At 40.5% G+C, this 19,410-nt stretch overlaps 1 protein-coding gene across 1 annotated transcript in view; it reads right to left on the bottom strand.

The window, feature by feature from the left end:
• Window positions 1–1,767: 1,767 nt before the first annotated feature.
• LOC110957756 (neurexophilin-2) overlaps window positions 1,768–19,410 on the bottom strand; it is a 47,778-nt gene continuing 30,135 nt past the window's right edge. The window contains exon 2 of the mRNA XM_022203983.2: window positions 1,768–3,155. Coding sequence (XP_022059675.1) covers window positions 2,346–3,155 — 810 coding nt within the window. The 3' untranslated portion in view covers window positions 1,768–2,345. The remainder of the gene's footprint in view (window positions 3,156–19,410) is intronic.

Consider the following 19,410-nt stretch of genomic DNA (forward strand, 5'->3'; position numbering starts at 1 on the left):
AACATGAATGAATGAATAAGCGAGTAAATTGGGTTGAATGAATGAGAAGACAAAAGTGAATGTTATATTTTTTTTATTGTGACATAAGTCTCAACTCACTAAAAGGTAGATGAATGAATGTCAGAGCTTAGAATTTTACTGCTGAGGGGTGTTGCCTAGTGAAGTCACTTTGCCATGATAATCAAGTAGCGACTGGCTTTATCACCATCTGTATCAATTTATGTGTCAACTACAGTATGCTGCCACTGTCCCTCAGCGCCACCAAATCAATACTTGCTCATTCAATGTAAATCTCAGTGTATAAGAGTGGCAGAAAAATACCTAATGACAAGATCTGGATGGGTCGATGGGAGACAGCACCTGTATCAGTTACCTTTTCCGATTTTTCTCTGAAGATTATTTAAGATCTGACGTTTCTGTCGGACAAACTCCTTGTCACAAATGAGGCCCAGCTTCTCCACATGTCTAGCACTGTATCATCAGTACGTCCAGTGATGTTATATCAGTATGATCACAGTCGTTAAGACAAGCATTCTCTTACTGTGTTCTTTCATATTTATATTTTATTGAAATTCAGGAAAAAATAAGTGGACACACACAGACGTACACATGGAAATTTTCAGAATCACACCAGCACCTGCAGCCACTCACAGACATGCAAATCACATGTACGCTCACACGCAAAGGATATACAGCGAGGATCCGTCTTCACTAAACCTCTGTAGAGATTCTGTGTAACAAAGACGGGACCTCCATCAATCTCTGTGCCCCCGACTGTCCACAGCAAGTTGTGTAAGACACGTAGACCTCCGTGGACCTCCATCTCGACGTCATTGATCAAGCCCATAATAAGGTATTGAGCCAGAGTAAGATAAAGATTTAATTAGCATTGAGCGTGCGTTTTCTAATGAAATTCTGAGGACCAATATCATCAGATCAGGTGTAAAGAGCACAGATCCAATGACTCTGCACTGAGACAGAAAAAAAACTGTCTGCGAACCGGGAAAAATAGCTTTAAACAGTCAGAAAGGTGGCTGGTGTTCGAGGTGTGGATGTTTAATTTAATCAAGGAAGAGGTGGGTGAGCCGATTCTTGCTTTTGGTTTTAATCCTTCATCTGGATGCTTGAATAATTACTTTTTTTTTGGCGGGTCTGCAGTCCTGCTTCATTTTCCTTGGAAGTTCATTTTCTGAGCATAAAGAAAGCCTTGATAAAGTAAATATTATTAGGCAGGTAAGATCATAACACTGGCAGCAGAAATACAGCAGTCAATAAAATATGAGGCAGCCACCTGGAGGTTTAGGCACAACTGAAAAGTGTTTACACAGGTGTGCAATACTTTCTTTGCCTGCAAGATCAAACAAACAGAAATCTGTCAGTCACATTACTTCTAATACAACAGTAATTTTTCTTTTCAGTTTCAGGGTATATGTAATTAAAAAATAATGTGAGATACTTCCATCGGATTCTACTACTGTACAAATCAACTCCCTCAAAACAATTCAAACACTATCATTTCAAGAAGGTTTCACGGTGAGTTTTCATGTCAAAATTCCATCCACAGCAAAGTTTTCTTCAATATATTTCAGAAAATTAAAATTACATATCTTCACTGAAAGCTTGAGCATGAATTCCTAATCAGAGTAAAATGTAGCTTAAATCATAATAGTGTCCTTGCTGAGTTAGATAGCATGAATATGTTGCACATATTGTACCCTGCAATTGTGCTTCAAGCTTTGAATGAGAACATTCACCCAGTAAAAGGCAGACAGTTTAAGAGATTTTAATGTGCTTTTTATACAGTATATTGTATGCATATCCAGCATAGCATTCCTCATACATATAACTCTCTTATATCCAGGGTTTGAAATGTAGAGCTGAGAGGATGATTAACAGTCAGTCTACCATAACATTATGTCTGCCATACGATGATGGCACAGCAGAGCTGCCTCACAGGCTCACTTTGTACTTGAAGGGCATAATACAGATTCCAGCTGTTTTTAACCACATTCTCCAACCGCAGAAAGTAATAACACTGAGAAACAAATATCTAAAAACAATAAGTCTGCTGAGGGTGAGTACATTATTTACAGAAAAAAATAAAAACAGAAGTTAACAAATACAAAGTTGGAAAATAAGTCAGAGGAATCAATCATATCCTAACCATCCATAACTCTGATTATACAAGATTTAAATCCACAATTCACTGCAGTTCAGAGGCAAGAAACTGTCCCCTGTATTTTCATCATAATCAATATGACTGTCATTTCCATCATTATCTTTATACTCATCGTTGTTGTCATAATATTGTCTCTTTTTTCTCTATTCAGTTCAGTTTCATTTACTTATCCAAAGTAAGGGTGCTCGCTTTGGAAGTTGTAGTCCGGACACACTTTCTGAACCAGCTTGTAATCGATGCTAAAGAAAGAGATGAAGATGCAGATCACCTTGAAGGGTTTGGCACAGAGCCAGGCAGCATGGGACTGGGTGTGCTCTGTGAAGCAGGTCTGAGACGGATCATAGAGGCAGGGTTTGGACTTCTTGGATCTGTTGGTTTTCTCGTACTCGACCCGACAGTTAAAGGTCTTTGCCTCTTTAGGATCGATGGTAGACTGCTGCGTCTCCTGGATCTGGACGTCCTGATGGGTGTGGGGGTGCAGCTGCTGCTGCTGCTGAAGGACCTCAAACTCCACTACTTTGGTTGGCGGCACGATACTGACCGACACGTTCCCCAGGCTGGACGAGTTGTGACGGAAGTAAACAGTGAAAGTCCCGTTGATGTGGTCCACAATCTTCCCTGTCACCAACAAGCTGAACTTCACCGTCTTGACGTTAAAGTAGAAGTCTCCCCAGCCGAAGATCTTCTTGGTCTTCATCGCTGTCTTTAGCGCAGGCTTGCGTTTGGAGCGGTAGCCTGTCTGGTCTAGTAGCAGGGACTGGTTCCGGTTTGAGTCGTAGGGGTTAAAGAAACCATAGGTAGGTGGTTTGGATTTCATGGGTGTCTGGTCAATGGACGTGGAGTAGATGCGGGTTTGGTGTGGAGGCTTAACTGCTCCTCCAACCGGGCCACCACCCATTCCATATGGAAGAGTCTTCATCACCGACCCCACTGGACCCAGATCTGAGAAGTCCACTTGCTTTTCCAACCCTTGGACCTGCAGGAGACAGACAGAAGAAGAAAACTTTACTGGCACATGAAGAGCTATTCACCTTTTACATTTTCTTCTAAGAGATTTCCCAAACAAAAACTAACAAACAAACAAACAACAGCACTTCAACAACAAATGCCCAAAACTGACATATTTATGTTAAAATGCCCAAAACTGACGTATTTATGTTCAAGAGCTAAAAACATGTAAGAATCAAGTCTCCTGGGCATCCATTGCAAGGCAGTAAATAACAAGATATTGTTAAACAGTCACAAAGTAGATGCCTGGATGAATAGCTGGGTCAACGAGGGGCAGAGTTTGATACTCTAACATCATAAATGCCCCCTGAACTTAACCAAATGCTCATTGTTGTAAACCTTCCTCTTTCTTTAATGTAACTAAATGTTTGTGCCCAAACCAAACCTGAACCACAGATTTATTGGAATGATTTTGAAGGCACAGACAAATGATCTCATTTCAAAAAGGATATTAGTTTATAAAATGATTATGCATGTTGTTCTGAAGGGCTTGGACAAAAAAATTGTTTAGTTTGAATGACTTGTTGTCTTCCATTGTTACAAATAGTCCTAACTCCTATGCACAGTATCAGTGGTAAAAACCACAAGGCCAAGCTGGGTGAATATTAAACAGTTCAATCTCATGACTTGCACTGCATGGTTTAATTATTTTTTCTTGGACAAATAAAACGTATGACTTATAGACTTTATGAAGACTGAAGTTAGCCACAACATGTAAAGTATAGCTTTAATCATAGTAATCAATCACATCAGGACCCCGAGTAAAAGTGCCTGATATGATAACTGAATTTATCCCAGTCAGGGGAATAAGCCACAGTACTGGGGAAGTAACTGGTTTGACGCCTTGCTAAAAGGCATTTAATATTAAATACTGGGCACCACACCATCCCTTATTCCCATTGATGATTAAAGCCAAAATGCGCAACTGCCAGGGATAAGAGTTGAACCAGCAACCTGCAACTAGTCCTTGACACACTTTATCATATCTAGGTAAAACATGCTAAAGAGATCAGTATTACTACAGTAAATCATGCACAGTCCAGGTAAGTCAGGACAAAACTAAATATACACACAGTGAAGCCATTCTGTTCACTCCCATTCCATTTCACACACAATACTATAATCCTAAATGTTGTACAGGTCACTCGTCTGTAGTATTCTTTGTACCTCACATGAGTTTTATTTCCACGAGCATCCTAGTTGTTAGATGTTGCAATGTTTCATCTCTCAAATTCAGGAAAACAAAACCATCTATTTTTGTTAACACACTTTAATTTTGTTGTCAGTGTTGCTCCGGAGAGCAAAACAACTTTGCATGTAAGGGTAATGGATGTGAGCCTTTGTTTGTTCAGACAGCTCTCTGCCTTTAATCCACAGCCTAGCTGGTTATTCACAGGGCTGATTGACTGGAAATCTTGCTCTGCTCTCTTTCATGTCTCATCAATCACATCACTACCATGCTTCCATCCATATGCATATATGTGCACACACACACTTTAATACATGCACAGCCAAGCACACAGAAACAGTTACGCACATGCAGACTTCAGGCTTGAAGCTGTCATGAAGTGACAGAAGTATTACAACTATTCAGAGGGGTTACATGTACTTCCCCTGAGGATGCATTTGGACGGAGTTTAAAAGTATTCTCCTAGTGGATAAACACCCGTCCCTCCCCCACCTAAAAAATAATGAAAACAGCATTTTAAAATAAGAACAGGATCACATTTTTGCGTCTATTCATGCAAGGACAGTTTCTGTCTTCTTTCATTCCTATTCAGGGCAGTGGAACCGACAGGTTTGTGCCAAAGCTATGCTCATCTTTCATCAATCACTGAACCTAATAACAACTCCACATTGCTATTTGCGGAAGCAAAAGTGCAGCACTCAATACAGCTTCTAATGTATTCGGCCATTCAATTAATGCATCTATTTCGGCTATCCATTAATTAACATGCTGCACAGCTGATTTCTAAGTAGACTGATTGGGATAATAATAACTGAAAGTTTATTGACCACTGGAGCAATGAATTATCAAAAAATGAGACGTTTTGATGAATGACCAGTGACTGGAATAGTATCACTGCTGATTTTAACACACCTCTATTCCCTTTGGTGCCCTAACAGAAGGCCTGTGCAAGAGGACATCCGATTTTAAGCCGGTGAACAGGTGATGTGAGCTGACTTTGGCGCTGACAGGTAGAAATAGGCTACAGTTGATGGCGGAAAAACATCAGAATATGAACAGCAACAAACAGTGGGTACAGCGCATGCAATATAGGGACTTGCTGTGAATGCGCTGTCAGCAGTGCTGTCAGCTAGCTCCATGTGTTGCCATCTGTCAGGCTAACACTCTGCTGGTGCAGTCCTAATCATTTCTCTAGCTTATGGCACAGAGCTCGAACCAGCACGATCATCATAATCCTTAACCATCTTCAGAAGCAACATCTCACCATGAACCTCAACCTGACCCTCAGGGTCAACTGTATGAAGCTCAGAAATGATTTTATGCTTTGGTCTGAGGTTGGTGTGTGTCTTTCTGAAGAGGGGAAAGCAACTGTACACAGTCAGCAACTTCAACAAAACATCGATTGAGTGGAAAAAGATGAGTATGAAGAAAGGGCTCTTCTTCTGTGGCACGAAAGTAATAAAATGCCAGCAGAGCCCAATAAATAGATGGACTTTCTATTAGCATAAATATGAAATTTTTTGTACCTGACAGTAAATCCATTTAAAGGGTGAGGATTTGTTAGAAGAAATATCAGATATTTTCTCTTGACATGAAATCCATAAACTATGGACTTTTTGAAACAGCGGATGTTTTGCTGTAAGGTCATATTAGGCTTCTGCATCCAGTGCAAGATTGACGGTGTGAAAAATAAACCTTCATGCTTTTCTTCTTTCTCAGCCTCTATTTAGTGAAATTACAATGGGCGAGAAGTCAGTTTTAGAGCTGTAATCTGAGGTGTATTTTGGGGTGATAAAGGGGTGATGAAGCTAAATGCACACACACAACCAAACACTACACATTTTAAAAGGACACTGAGGCTTATAAGTTACATTAGAAAGAAACGTATAGCTGTCTACCCTCTGGCAAATTACATGTTTTCTTGATCCTCAAAGTGAAAAGAAGTAACTGGGAACTCCACTGGGCTTTCCTTCAAATGTTAATGCCTGTTACCTCTCCTTTCATGATCAAGAATTGCCATTAAGAATTGTTAACTCGCAATTCTATTGCTTTTTTAGCCTATTACATATCAGAAAACTGTGAATAAATATGCTGTGAAAGTGAACCAAAAAAAGGCTACTACAAGGCAAGGCAATGATCCAAAGCAGAGCACCGAATCCACCATGAACAACATCAAGAAACAGGAAAAAGATGAAGCTTTGGAGCTGCAATCCCAGTCCCCCGATTCAAACATCACTGAAAATCTGCGAGTAGATTTGTGTGCAAGACAGTCTAAAAATATCTCACAATGTGAAGTGATGTGCAGAGAAGATGAAAATTTCTAAACCAAGGGCAGCTACACAACCTGTTTCCAAGTAGGAGTATCTTCCATAGGAGTGCTGACTTCATAGGGTGCCCAAACCTTTGCATATGCTGTGAATACTGTTGCCTATTTTTTCAATATTTAATCCAATTCATGCTCATTTTTCTCACGGTCATTGTTAAAGCAAGTAATCAAGAGGCTCATAATAAACCATCAATCTCACACAATGTTATATCTGATTCTGGAGTGGCGAAAATCATCAATCATCTTGGAAATGCATGTCAGAGTACTGAACCAAAATAGAGAGCAATCAACTAACAGACTCACCTAGTCCTCCCTACATGGCTTAAAACCAGGATCCAATTATAAGGTGCAGTTAGCTGGCATTGTGGCTGATAGTTTAACACTGTACTTTATGGTAAACTGGGGTGTTATTCAGCACTTCTCCACCATGCAAGCTACACAACCCTATGGCTTTACTTTCCCAGTATCTGCAATCACATTAAATCTCAACCAACTTTGCCAAAAAACAACCCTTTAACAGAAAATCCAACTCGATAGTGTTCCAGCCCATCAGGCATAACTTAAAGGTAAACGTCAATAAAAGCTCAACTTAAAGGAATGCTATGAGTTCCCTCTTGTGGCTACCTGTAAAGTTCCCCACAGAGCGAAGTTCTACACATGTCAACATGGCATTAGTGCTTCCTCCACTTAGGAATGGGATTCTTGTTTGGCTGAATGCTGGAGAAAATTATAGCAGAAGATGGAATAAGTATTGTGGTGGACTTATACATATGTATGATCCAAGCAACTCAATAACAGCACAATCATAGGAGGAACAATCAGATTACAGAGCTTGGGAGACAGAGGGAGATGGTGAAGAAAATGTTATTAGTGGAGAAGTGAGATGAGGAGAGGAGAGAGTAAGGAGATCTTGTACATTTTCTAGGAATGGGGAACATTAATCATCTTTAACTTCATTTGGAGGTTCATATGAGCAAAAAGCATCCTTCGCTGCTTCTTACGTGGAAGCCCTATAACCTACCTGGAAGTACACGCAAGAATGAAATGTCGGAATTGCTCAATGACGAGATTATGAGTTCAGTCAAGACATAGAGACAAACTGGACAGAAAAAAAAGATGCACAGGTAGATAGATAAAGGTTTAGTGAGGGAAACGAAGACCGTACGACGAGGAGCTTCACTCTAACTTATTAAATAAGGTCAGATGAGCTCTACAATTGACTGCTGAAACTTGATATATCACATGTCACCACAATTAAGATCTCTTTTCATCATTAAGGAAGCTTTGGATCAATGGGAGCTCCTCTTTCTCTGCAGTCTCTTCCTCTTGCACTCTCTCCATCTATCGGCTATCTGATCCTCTGTCTGCAGTTCACTCACTCTCACATTCATCCATAACTTCCACACCTCCTTGATGGCAAGAGTATTCAGAGGAAATGAACCATGCTCACTGGCTCCTCAGCCCACATCCGACTCCCTCTCCTGCCTGCCGCCCTCCCGTTCTCTCCTCCCTGAGGACTGATGTGAAGATGGGAGTTGCTTGTCTCTGAGCTCTCTCCCTGGCTTGTTCCTTTGTTTAATTGGAGTTTTATTGGTGACAATCAATTCATTTCTATCTGTGCTCCAGGCTACATTGATCTGCTGTCACACAGAAGAGTCAAATGTACAGTTCCACTCCCACCGCACTACAAACCACAGGGTCTGATGCCGGCTACTGATTGTTTTTTGTTGTTTTTTTTAAACTCTCTGTTTCTAGTGCTTTACTGCTTGTTGTGATTAGAAGCAGGGTTTTCTCATATTTCCTTCAGACGGCTAAAAGAGGCTGAAAAGTATCTGTCAGCAGTTAGAGGACAGTAACTGTTGATAAGATGTTGTAAAGCTTGATGTACATCAGGATTTACTTTGAAGTCCCTGTTTACCTTAAATGCTCCTTCGCCATCTCTGAAAGATGCAAGCGCCATAAATCTGTTCAAATCTGTGTGGGTGGAAAGCCGAACATCTTAAAGTAAAGAAAGTTACCTTATTGTTGGTTGAATCTTCAAAGATGAAATTTGTCAAAGTTTCTGGCACATCTCCCACTGCTTTATGAAATGTGTCGGAGAGCCCTGAAAATTTAATGCCTTTCATTTCAACTATCCCACTTCATTTCCATTTTGGGTGTTTTCGATGACCCTGAGATCCACGTATGACTCAGCGTGACTGAGCAAGTCAAAAGGTTAGGCGCTTGTTTGGTGAAATTTCCAGATATTACGAAGTTTTGCTTGCTTCATTGGCCTCAGCTAGCCTTTGCATGCCATGGCAATTTTTTGCAGTAAAGTGTGAAGTGAATTCGATGAGGGTCATTACCTCAAAGTTTGAGGTCATGACTCAGTCCCTTCAGGTTGGGAATAGGTTGCTCTCACAGATGAACAACAGTATTTTGGAGTTTGGCAAAGCAATATGCGTAGATTATGCTGGCATCTTCAAGCACACCTGCTATTTTGTTTCACACAGGTGCTGCAGTGCAAAGAGCAAGACAGCAAGCTAAGGTGGAAAATAGATGGAAGGCTCACAAATTAGTCATATGACTGGTCTCATCGCTCTGAGTCAGCGGAGGCAAACACAGAGATGCATTATGACAATAGCTCAAAAAAATCCTCCAGGAAGTCATATTTTTGTCTGGATGGTGCAAAGTGGCAGATTTGAACACACAGCAACACAGGAAGATGTTGTGTGTGTGTTTTATAACAGTTAATTAATACAGTAATGATACAAACAAATTAAAAATAGTTTCATGAAACTATTTTTATACATCTAATTCACTCAGAATTCAACCATAGTTCAAGCTGTAATGGGTTATACCGTGTCTTTAAATGCGACATTACAGCTTTTGCTTTGAAATGTGTTTTAATTCATTCTGACATAAGCTGGAAAGGGGGGATGCACTTTGGTAATCTGATGTCTTTCACATAAACAGGCACAATACTGAGCGAGAACTGATCTGTCTGATGTGTATAGAGGTGTATGGGGTTATTTTCTAGCAGCCCGGTACCATCTGCATGCAATTCATAAACACAGTTGTGCGTATTGGCACTGCAGATTTGCCAACATATTTGTCCTGCTCCTGTCAGATGGCTGCAAGGATTTACTAAAGGAGAAGTTTTTCAAGTAGTAAAGCAGTGACGAACGACAGAGGATGTCAGATCATATTCAAATCACATTAACTTACAGATAAGCAAGAGAATTTGCTGAAATCCCTGCTTTCACTACATTAAAACATTTTTTAGATGCCAATTTAAATACATTTCCTGTTTATGCTTAACTAAAGCATTATTCTATTGGTCATGATCGCATCAATCGAATTATCAAATTAACAATGCATAAAACAAGAGGCAGCAAAATGACTGCACCTTTCTAAGGCAAACATTTAAAGCGGTTTCTGCACAAAGAGCACTTCAGACACATTTTTAGTTGTCCATCTCAAGCGTGCCAAATACCTCAGATTTACTATTTTAATCAATTCAGCTGTCCACACAGGTGGTGTAATGGCTTGCATTGCTCGCACTAGTGCATTTCTACTCCTCATGTCTGTTTCCCTGCATTTTACATGCAAAACTCCATTGACTGTGTGTCGGCCACTGAGCACAAACTGTGGGTGACCTGCATCTCAATGCAGTACCTGAACACCTCCTGCGTGGACACAGATGTGACACCAGAGCTGCAGCCACTTTGCTAATGTGCTGCTCACACTATGACTTCAATGTAGACATGGTGTGTGTGCATCAAAATACCAACAACTTGTTTTGAGTTGCCTCTTTTAAATGAACCTCCCACCTGTGCACTGCACGCTCTGGTGTCGGCAATAAAACGCCACACAGACGGGCGAGGCACATTTCAAGGTCAGGGAAGCTGTTGGATCACTGCTTGTGCTGGTTTTTGTGCCGACACAAAGAAGGATCCTTGCTATCGCTTGGATAGATAACTGGAAAACTGTTACATTGTATGTTAAGATGGAGGGTGAAACTTTTAGTTTGTCAAGGCCGAAGACCAGGCATCAGAGCAGGCATGTTAAAAAGCTCCTAACAACAAGATCAATTAGAATACACCACACCAGGCTGCGAAAGAAAGGAAACGTGCTTCAGGCAAGTAACTAGTATTGCAGGCAGAAATACTAAAACACAAAGGATCCTGACCATGGCTAAGATTTAGCTTACAGTTGGACTTTGGTTAATCAGTTTAACATAGATTTAGTTTAGTTTTTGACTATGTTAAGACTGCCAGGTGAAGTGAGACTTTCTTCAAACTAAAAAACATGGCTGACCAAACAGCTTCCTTGACGACTTTTCTGTCTTCTTAAAGGATTGTTTGTGGCAAGTTACAATGTTTGTAAATGGGAAATCCAACTAAATATGGAAACATCTCAACCAAAAAACAAAAATAGAGCAAAACAAACAAAAAAGATCTGGAAGAAAAAATAATTTCCAAAAGGTCACTGCAATCTCAAAAATTCTTTCCAACCTTGAATTTATGAGCCACGTTTTTCTCCTTTTTGCTCCTTGGTGCCAATAAGGGTTACCATGGAAACATACTGTAGCTCCAGTCTTTTTTTTCCCCCCTGAAACAGTTTAACTCGCATTATTATTATTTTAAGATCAAATTTGTCTTTTTGTGAAACTGGCCCCTGGAGTCACCAGGACATTTCAGCGCTCGTGCCTACCAACAAAGTGAAGACCTGAGAAAAGCAGAGAGACTGTGGAGTACAGGCCATGCTGCTTCCAGTGAGAGGAGGGAGTCACGTGCTTTGGGCATTCACAGTACAGGAAACATCATAGATGCCTCTGTTGCACCTGAGGGCAGAGGCACAGCTCTCATCCCAGGGATTACAAATCCCATCTGTTATGAACACGGCAGGACCCCTTTAGAAATACAAACTGTGGCTGTAAAGAAGACTGTCTGGGCTTCTTTGCTGCCACCAAAACCTACAGCTGAGTAACCAGTGATGATGGATTAATGGCTGTGTCACCTGTTATCAAATACAATGAACATAACAGAAATTGAATGCCTATCCATTTGTTGAAAAGACATAGAAAAGTTCTACAAAGTGATGATTGCTGCTGGATTAGAGGACAGAGAACAGACGACTGAACTGAGCATATTTGGCAGTGAGGTACTGTGGTTCAGTTTTTACCGGCAAAGACTCTGCTCTGTTGTGACAATAATCATATTATAAAAAAGGAAACTTTTTAACTTTTAACCCCCACCCACCACCCAAAAAAGAAAAAATCGGAGAGCTGAAAATGACATTTAATTACAAAAAGCAAAATAAAGCCAGGAGGAAAAAAGATAAACCAGTAGGGGGAAAAATGGAGAGAGAGAAACAGAAAGGGAGAGAGAGAGACACCAGGAGAGAGAAGGGAAAAAGAAGAAAAAAAAAAGGCAGTAAAAGCGATTTCGCAGTCCAGTGGTGTCGCTGGATTATCATGAAAATGAAAGCTACTGAGTCAGGGAGTATCAGGGAGCAAGGAAATGGAGCCGAGACAGATAACACAGTAAGGGAGAAAAAGAAAACGAATAAGAGAACGAGTGTAGAGAAAGCAGAGGGGTCTGTAAGACAATATGAGGCGAAAGTGCAAAGAAAGAGAGAAAAGGTAAAAAGACAATATATATACGACACAGAGTGAGATTATGAGTGCAATAAGACAAAAATGAGAATCACTTCACCCCATAGAGAATAATCAGAGGTTTCTTGAGAAGTAATATCTGTAATATTGTTTCAAGAGGACCAGCTCAGTTGTGAAATAATTTTAGTTAAAGAAAGGATGAAGCTTTTTTCTTTTTTTCATATTTCAGACAAAATTTAATAAGTATACTGGTTGATCATGAGCAAAAGTTTCACTTTAAGGAATCTGTATTTTTAGCATGTTGAATATAGAGCAAATAAATAAAGTCGGATTTGAAGAGAAAGAAAGAAAGAAAGAAAGAAAGAAAAAGAAAGAAAGAACAAGGCATGTGAGGCAGTACTCTGCCATTTGATGTCTACATAAGAGGATTTATGAGGGTATTGTGTGCTGGCTTAAGTGTAATATGCTGACAATATTGCAAAACATTGCAGATGCTGCTAAGATTGGACTGAGAGGGAAATGTAAAAATCCCTGTTGTTCTGTGTGGGGTAAAACACGTGCAGTGGGAAAACTAAAATGTGCGACAGTTATGGCAAGTTTTGATTTGCTTCGCTGCTTTGGCACGTCTCAATTTTTTAAAGCTTCGGAGTTTTGCCTTACCAGGTTGTATTTTTCATAAAAAACAATTTATCTTAACCAACTTGTCCAACTTGAGAGTGCAGGTGAAATTGTTTGGAAAGTCTTGCAATTATTGAGCCAATTAGATCAGCTTTTACACCTGTCAGTGTTGAAAGTTCAGCTAAATGATGTGTTTTGACAGAAATGGGGACCGATAGGTCACTAGCTAGTTAGGCATTATCTTGTTGATGCTCAAGGTATCCCTACTTTAACAAGTAAAAGAACACCATACAGTGGCTACATTCTACACAATGGCTATTTGTGTTATGGCCAATACTGAGATGAGAAGGTCAATGCCACTCTCAAATCTGTCAGTAAATACAATTCAACAGGCAGCTCACAATCTGTTGTGTCCATTACTCACTAAGTTCCATTTTTCACCTGAGGCTGTTTTTCTATTTGCATCACAATCTAACCCAGTCGCACCTGTGACTCGCAGCTGTAAATTCTCCAGTGCACATTACGATTTCAGCCCAGTGATTTCAATACGGACAGGCCAGCCACAACCAAAAACCAGAGGGACGATGAAAGAAATGTTTTTTTCCCTTACATTTAGAATGACAAAGCTCTTGTACGGAACATGGGACTAAAACAAGGCAATGTGCTCCTGCAGATTAGCCACACTACGCAAACAATAGTGCTCTTGTTGGCTCCAACCACAGTGGGATTAAGGAACTATGTAAGATATTAACCCAGGAGACTGTGCAATCACCATTGCCAACTCAGCACGCAACATTAACAACACATTGAGTGTTGTTGTGAGCCAGCATTGTGTGTGGGAGTTTTCATTCATGATTTAAACACTGCTGTCACAGCCAAACGTACTTAATTCTTCACATTACATCAGACAATGACTCCCAAATTAAACAGCCGAAGTTAAAGCTAAGGACTCCTACAGCCCTCGAAGAAACTTTGTTGCAGTTGTTTGAACATTAAGAAATGGAAATACAGTACAATTCTATTTGCTATGTACACAAGGGCACTCAAGTACATAAATTTAGACACACACGCCTACATAAACTCACATTTACATGAATAAAAAGTAGTCAAAGGCCTGTAGAAGAAATGTTGGAAGTTAAAGTCTTGTACAAAGATCTTTTAAAAATGTCAGGGCAAGTACAAGAAAACAAATCGATTAGAAACTATTTAAGAGTACTGTTTTTTTTTGTGCTGCATCTTAATATCAGAAAATATGAGGGACAATGACAGAAGCACATCAGCAGCCACCCTGGTAACCCTCATTAAATGAAGGGACTCCACTAAACCTACAACCAGGTACCGTGATAACATGTGATCTGCAACCAAGGCACCTCCACACATCCAATTATCTACACTCGCTTTGTCTCGTGAAGGGTCCCAGGAGACTGGAGCCCAACTCAGCTGACATTAGGCGAACACTCTGGACACACCAGTCCATCACAGGCCTAACACAAATAGAGAAACAATGGTACACACCTACACTTATATGGCCAATTTAGAATCAACAATTAACCGAAGGGCCTCTCTTTGGACTGTGGGAGCTGAAGCACCCAGAGAAGGAGAAGGTACCTACCTGGGATCAAAAAAGAAATAAAATAGAAATAAAATAGAGGCAACAGCAGCAGCACAAATCACTGCTTAAACCAGTTGTGCAACAAATTGAAATATTAGCTGTTGCTGAAGCTCCCCTTCTATCTAACATCCAATTAGCTTAAGAGGATGTTTATGTGAAGAGGTTTGTACCTGCCTCACTACTACAAAGCTATTTAATATATACAGGATTGCAGTGCACGCTACTCTTTAGAAACCCCCTCTGGTCAGCGTTGTTTTTTTAAACCTTAGCAACATGTCCATATGGTGGTTTTTCTATGCTGGAAGACACATCATGAGCGAATGGCTGAACATTTCCATCTGGAATTGCAGTTTCCAAATGTTCAAAGATTCAGACTTCAATGACTTCATACTTAACCGACCTAAGGAACCAACCCTTTCAATTTGTGGAACGAAGCTCTCAGTACCATTCTTCTTCTTCAGAAACAGGCTTGACTTAAACAGATGTTTTTACACTGTCTGAGCAGGATTGTAGGTGAGCTGGTGTTCTTGAGCTGCAGACTGTAGTGGAAGGGTGATGGCAGGTGAAGATTGGGATTTCATAGATCTGAACATTCTAGAAGAAGGCATGATGTAGAGCCACATCTAAGCCAAACTCTTAATATGAATTCTAAGGGGACTGTAGAAGGTCTCCAACATGGATTTTCTTTGAGACAATTGGAAAAATGTCAAGAGTGTAAGCGGAGGAGTATGTAAGCAGTTTCTATCTCTTTTTCAGCACATCAATGTTTCCTGTCTATCTTGACCTTTGAAAAACATAAATAGACATCCTATAAAACTTACAATGAGAAATCATACCTTCAAAAAGTCAGCTGTGGTCTAACTGTGAGGGTTTGGAGGCTCATTCTGTTTAAACAAACCCAGGTCATTGTAGAACAAGTGCTACTGAGTTTTAATGGCACAACTAAGAAACGAATAATCAGTTAAAGCAAAGTACAAACTTTAACAAAAAGAAATCTGCATTATGATATGGTAGACTCTTAAGCTTCTCCTTAATCAGTCTTACTACCTCAATCTTAATCTAACCCTACAGTCATTCAAAAAAAGTTCCAAAACAAGATGATGAAAACATTGCTAATGTCTTATGTGCCGCATTCATCTTCTCTAACATCGCTGTATGCCATTTGCCCAAAGGTAGACAACAGAGAGAGTTAATACACACTGCTGTATGCTTTATCTATAAAGCCATTAGAAGATTTCCCTCTCAGGAGCCAGACTTCAGTGACCATAGATCAACTGTGTGCAGTCGTCCTCCCTTGTTCCTCCTATCTCACTGATGACATCAGATCAGCATGCTGCAGTGTTTTTCCTGGCTCGCTGGGTGGGCAGACTTCCCACACGTCTCCAGTGATGCCACAGCAGCACCTGATCAATCACCCACGGCAACTCTTTGGGGACACATCTGAGAGGGAGGGAGGCACCGAGGAGTGGGGTGGCATCGGTGGAGTGAGGGTGTCTTGTTTGCATGCAGGACGGCAGGCAATGCATCAAGAGATGACAGCTTCCCCATTCTTTCTTAAGTAAAAATGGCGAGACTCCTGTTGGCTGTGCCTTAACTTTAATCATTCATCTAAATAACTGTTGCAGAAGCGTGCTACAGGACAGGACAGTGGCAGCAGGCAGGCTGCAGTGGGCGTGGGGAATATGAGAAGTGACGTCGCGCTCCTGGATTTCTCATTTGTAAATGTGTAAACATATATTTGACTCAGATTGCAAAAGCGCAAAAGTGTTTCTCCTTATCCAGCTCTCCCCCCCTCGTTCCCTCACCCCCGTACAGATTTATGTATTGAAAGAGTCTGAAATTCATTGAGGTTAGACTAAGCAAGAAAGGGTTTGGAGGAGGGCTCCGTCGACATGAGCGACATGTTGAGCAGCTAAGTGACAGTGATTGATGCCCTCTGTGTTTCGCAACTTATCAAGCGCATACACACACACACACACAGACACACACACACTCTGCAAACAGATAAACAGCAGAAACATTGGAGATAAATAAAGAATCAAATAAACACAAGGGAGTGCCAGAGACAAAAAAACAAGTTATCTGCATAATGAATAGAGCTGGGAGAAGAGAGGCACAGACTCCCAGCGGCTGAAACTGAGCCTGGGAGATGTCGGCTGGGGAGGGATACGGGGACACATGGGCTTGTGACGACTCAGACAAGTCACCCAGGCGGCAAAAGAAAGCCCGGCTTCCTCAGATTTGTTTCCAGTGCTCATCAGTAGGAGAGCTGGGTGATGGATGGACTGGCACTGGGCGCAACGCGAGCGTGTCAAAGTTACTCACCATAATAAAGACCTGCTCTTTTTCCTTCCATTTGCTTCCCGTTTTTTTTTTTTTTTGCAGCCACCTGCGGTCCCCGCTGCCTTCAACCAGTTTCATTTCATTTCAAACTGCCTTCATTTGTGTCTTGTGCTTTGTCCTGTGTGCTTTCTTCCTAATACACAGCATTTATTTACAGTACGTGGTACATTTTCATGGTTGCTTACCGGTGAAATGCTACAAGAATCTCCCTTCTTTCTTTCTTTTGTTCTAGTTCTTGCTTAATCCATCTCCTTCCTTGCGCTTCCTTCCTTTCTTTAATCCATGGATGGCTCTTGAATTCCTTTAGTCCCCACCCCTCACCCATCTTCTCCTCTTGCTCATTCTTCCTGTATTATGCCCCCTTATCTTGTTTCTCCATTCTTCCATCCATCCTTGACCATGGCAATACATAGCTGCAAACATGTTGCTCCCACCACCGCTTTTATCTCTGATTCTCCATCTTTCCTCACTTGTTCTATTTTCTCCTTCTTTGTCTCAGTCTTACAAATTTCCAAAAAATAGAATTAATTCCCTCCTCTAAATTTCTTCCACTTTTCATCCCTTTCTCCCATCATTTCTGTATCCCCCAATCGCTCCATCTTTCCCACTCTTTTCTGTGTCCTTCATTTCACATTTAAATTATCTTTCCCTTTCTCTGTCCTCCAGCCATCGCCTCATATAGAACTAGAATTGAGATCTGTTTCTGATAATTTCTTCCCTAATTCCTGTCGGCCCTTCTCTTCCTTACTTGCTTTACTTCCTACATCCTTCCACACATTAACCCACCAATTACTATACTGTTAACAGAATTAGGACTTACTCTTGATACGTTCTTCTTACCCCTGTTCCACTATTCTATTCTTCCTTTCATTTTTCTCGTCCCTCTATTTTTCTGTTATGTCTTGCTTTCGTCAGGTCATTTAGGATTATTTCTTCCTTCATATTCTTATATTCCTCCTTCCTTAGTGTATTTCCCACTTCAGCCATCCTTTTCTTCACAGCATACACAAATTGAATTGAATCAGCTAATCGCTTTAAAAATAATTTATTGTTATTATTGTTATTATTATTAATTTATTAAGATACATTTTCAATGTGAACACTAATATTTATTTTTTTAGATCAGAACTTATAAAAACAAATGCTGAAGTTCACTAGCCTAGCCGCGCTAGACAACCCACGGCAACGAATTTAATTCTCTTCCAGGGTGGGTCTAGTTACCCTCCATAAGGCTCGAGGCTGGATTCTCCTAAAACTGGCCGGACCAATCACCATGAAGTGTAGAGTCAGAAGGCGGGTGTAACTAAGTGACGACAGAGGCGTGACGATTCTGACAGAAACAACCGGAAACAACTAGCCTAGCCGCGCTAGACAACACACGGCAACGAATTTAATTTTCTGCCAGGGTCGACAACAAAAACAACAACAGTCGTTGAGCTCCATTAGCACCGACTCTGAATAATCTTTCTGTTAACATGTCTGTAATATACTTGAGCTTCACCCATTGACTGTATAAATAAGGCTTCACCGAACTACCGCATCCTCTGATTTCCGGCACTCTAGGAGCCTATTCGTTGCGCTGATTGGTTGTATACCTACCCAATTGCTGCAGTGATTTGATAGACAACCTTTTAGCCCGCCTCCCTCCCTGTCGAGCGTGCCTAGACCCTTGTGCCTTCAGAGCATGGGTCTAGCGCGGCTAGGCTAGAAGTTCACTGAAGTCAATGAAATATTTGTAGAATTAAAGTATGAAATTAAACAATTTAATTCAATGTTATTCCAATTTTAGTTAAATGTATTTTATTTAGACAGCACCACTTCACAACATATACTGCTGTTCAAAAGTTTGGGGTCACAAGCATTTTTTTTCTCAATGAAGATATTATTAAATTAATCATAAATCCAGTCTAGACATTGTCAATGTGGTAAATGACTTTTCTTGTTGGAAACAGCTGATTTTTAATGGAATATCTCCATAGGGGTACAGAGGAACATTTCCAGCAACCATCACTCCTGTGTTCTAATGCTACATTGTGTTAGCTAATGGTGTTGAAAGGCTCATTGATGATGAGAAAACTCTTGTGCAGTTATGTTAGCACATGGATAAAAGTGTGAGTTTTCATGGAAAACATGAAACTGTCTGGGTGACCCCAAACTTTTGAACGGTAGTGTACGTCATCTCAAGGCACTTCACATAGTAAGCTGAAGACCTTACAAAGTCTTCACAGAGAACCCCACCAAAACGAAAACTGATGGAGGTTGGTATTGAATTCAGTTTCTACCCTCATAAACGTATAATTATGTCACTAGCAGCTGCTTTGTACTGACTCTGGTACAAAGTGGCTCCAAGAGAAGCAGCTGCAGCTCCAGTCAATTCTCCAATTGAGAAAATGAACTGAGACAAACTTACTGCATACGTTCAAAGAACAACTAAATGAGTGCAACAAGTGAACAAATTTAAATCAAATAAACAAGCCAAAGGTTTATACAACAGACCATTTTAATCAAGCTGAAATAGATTTGCAATTTCTAACAA

Source organism: Acanthochromis polyacanthus, chromosome 5, assembly GCF_021347895.1.
Source record: "Acanthochromis polyacanthus isolate Apoly-LR-REF ecotype Palm Island chromosome 5, KAUST_Apoly_ChrSc, whole genome shotgun sequence".
Lineage (NCBI taxonomy): Eukaryota > Metazoa > Chordata > Actinopteri > Pomacentridae > Acanthochromis > Acanthochromis polyacanthus.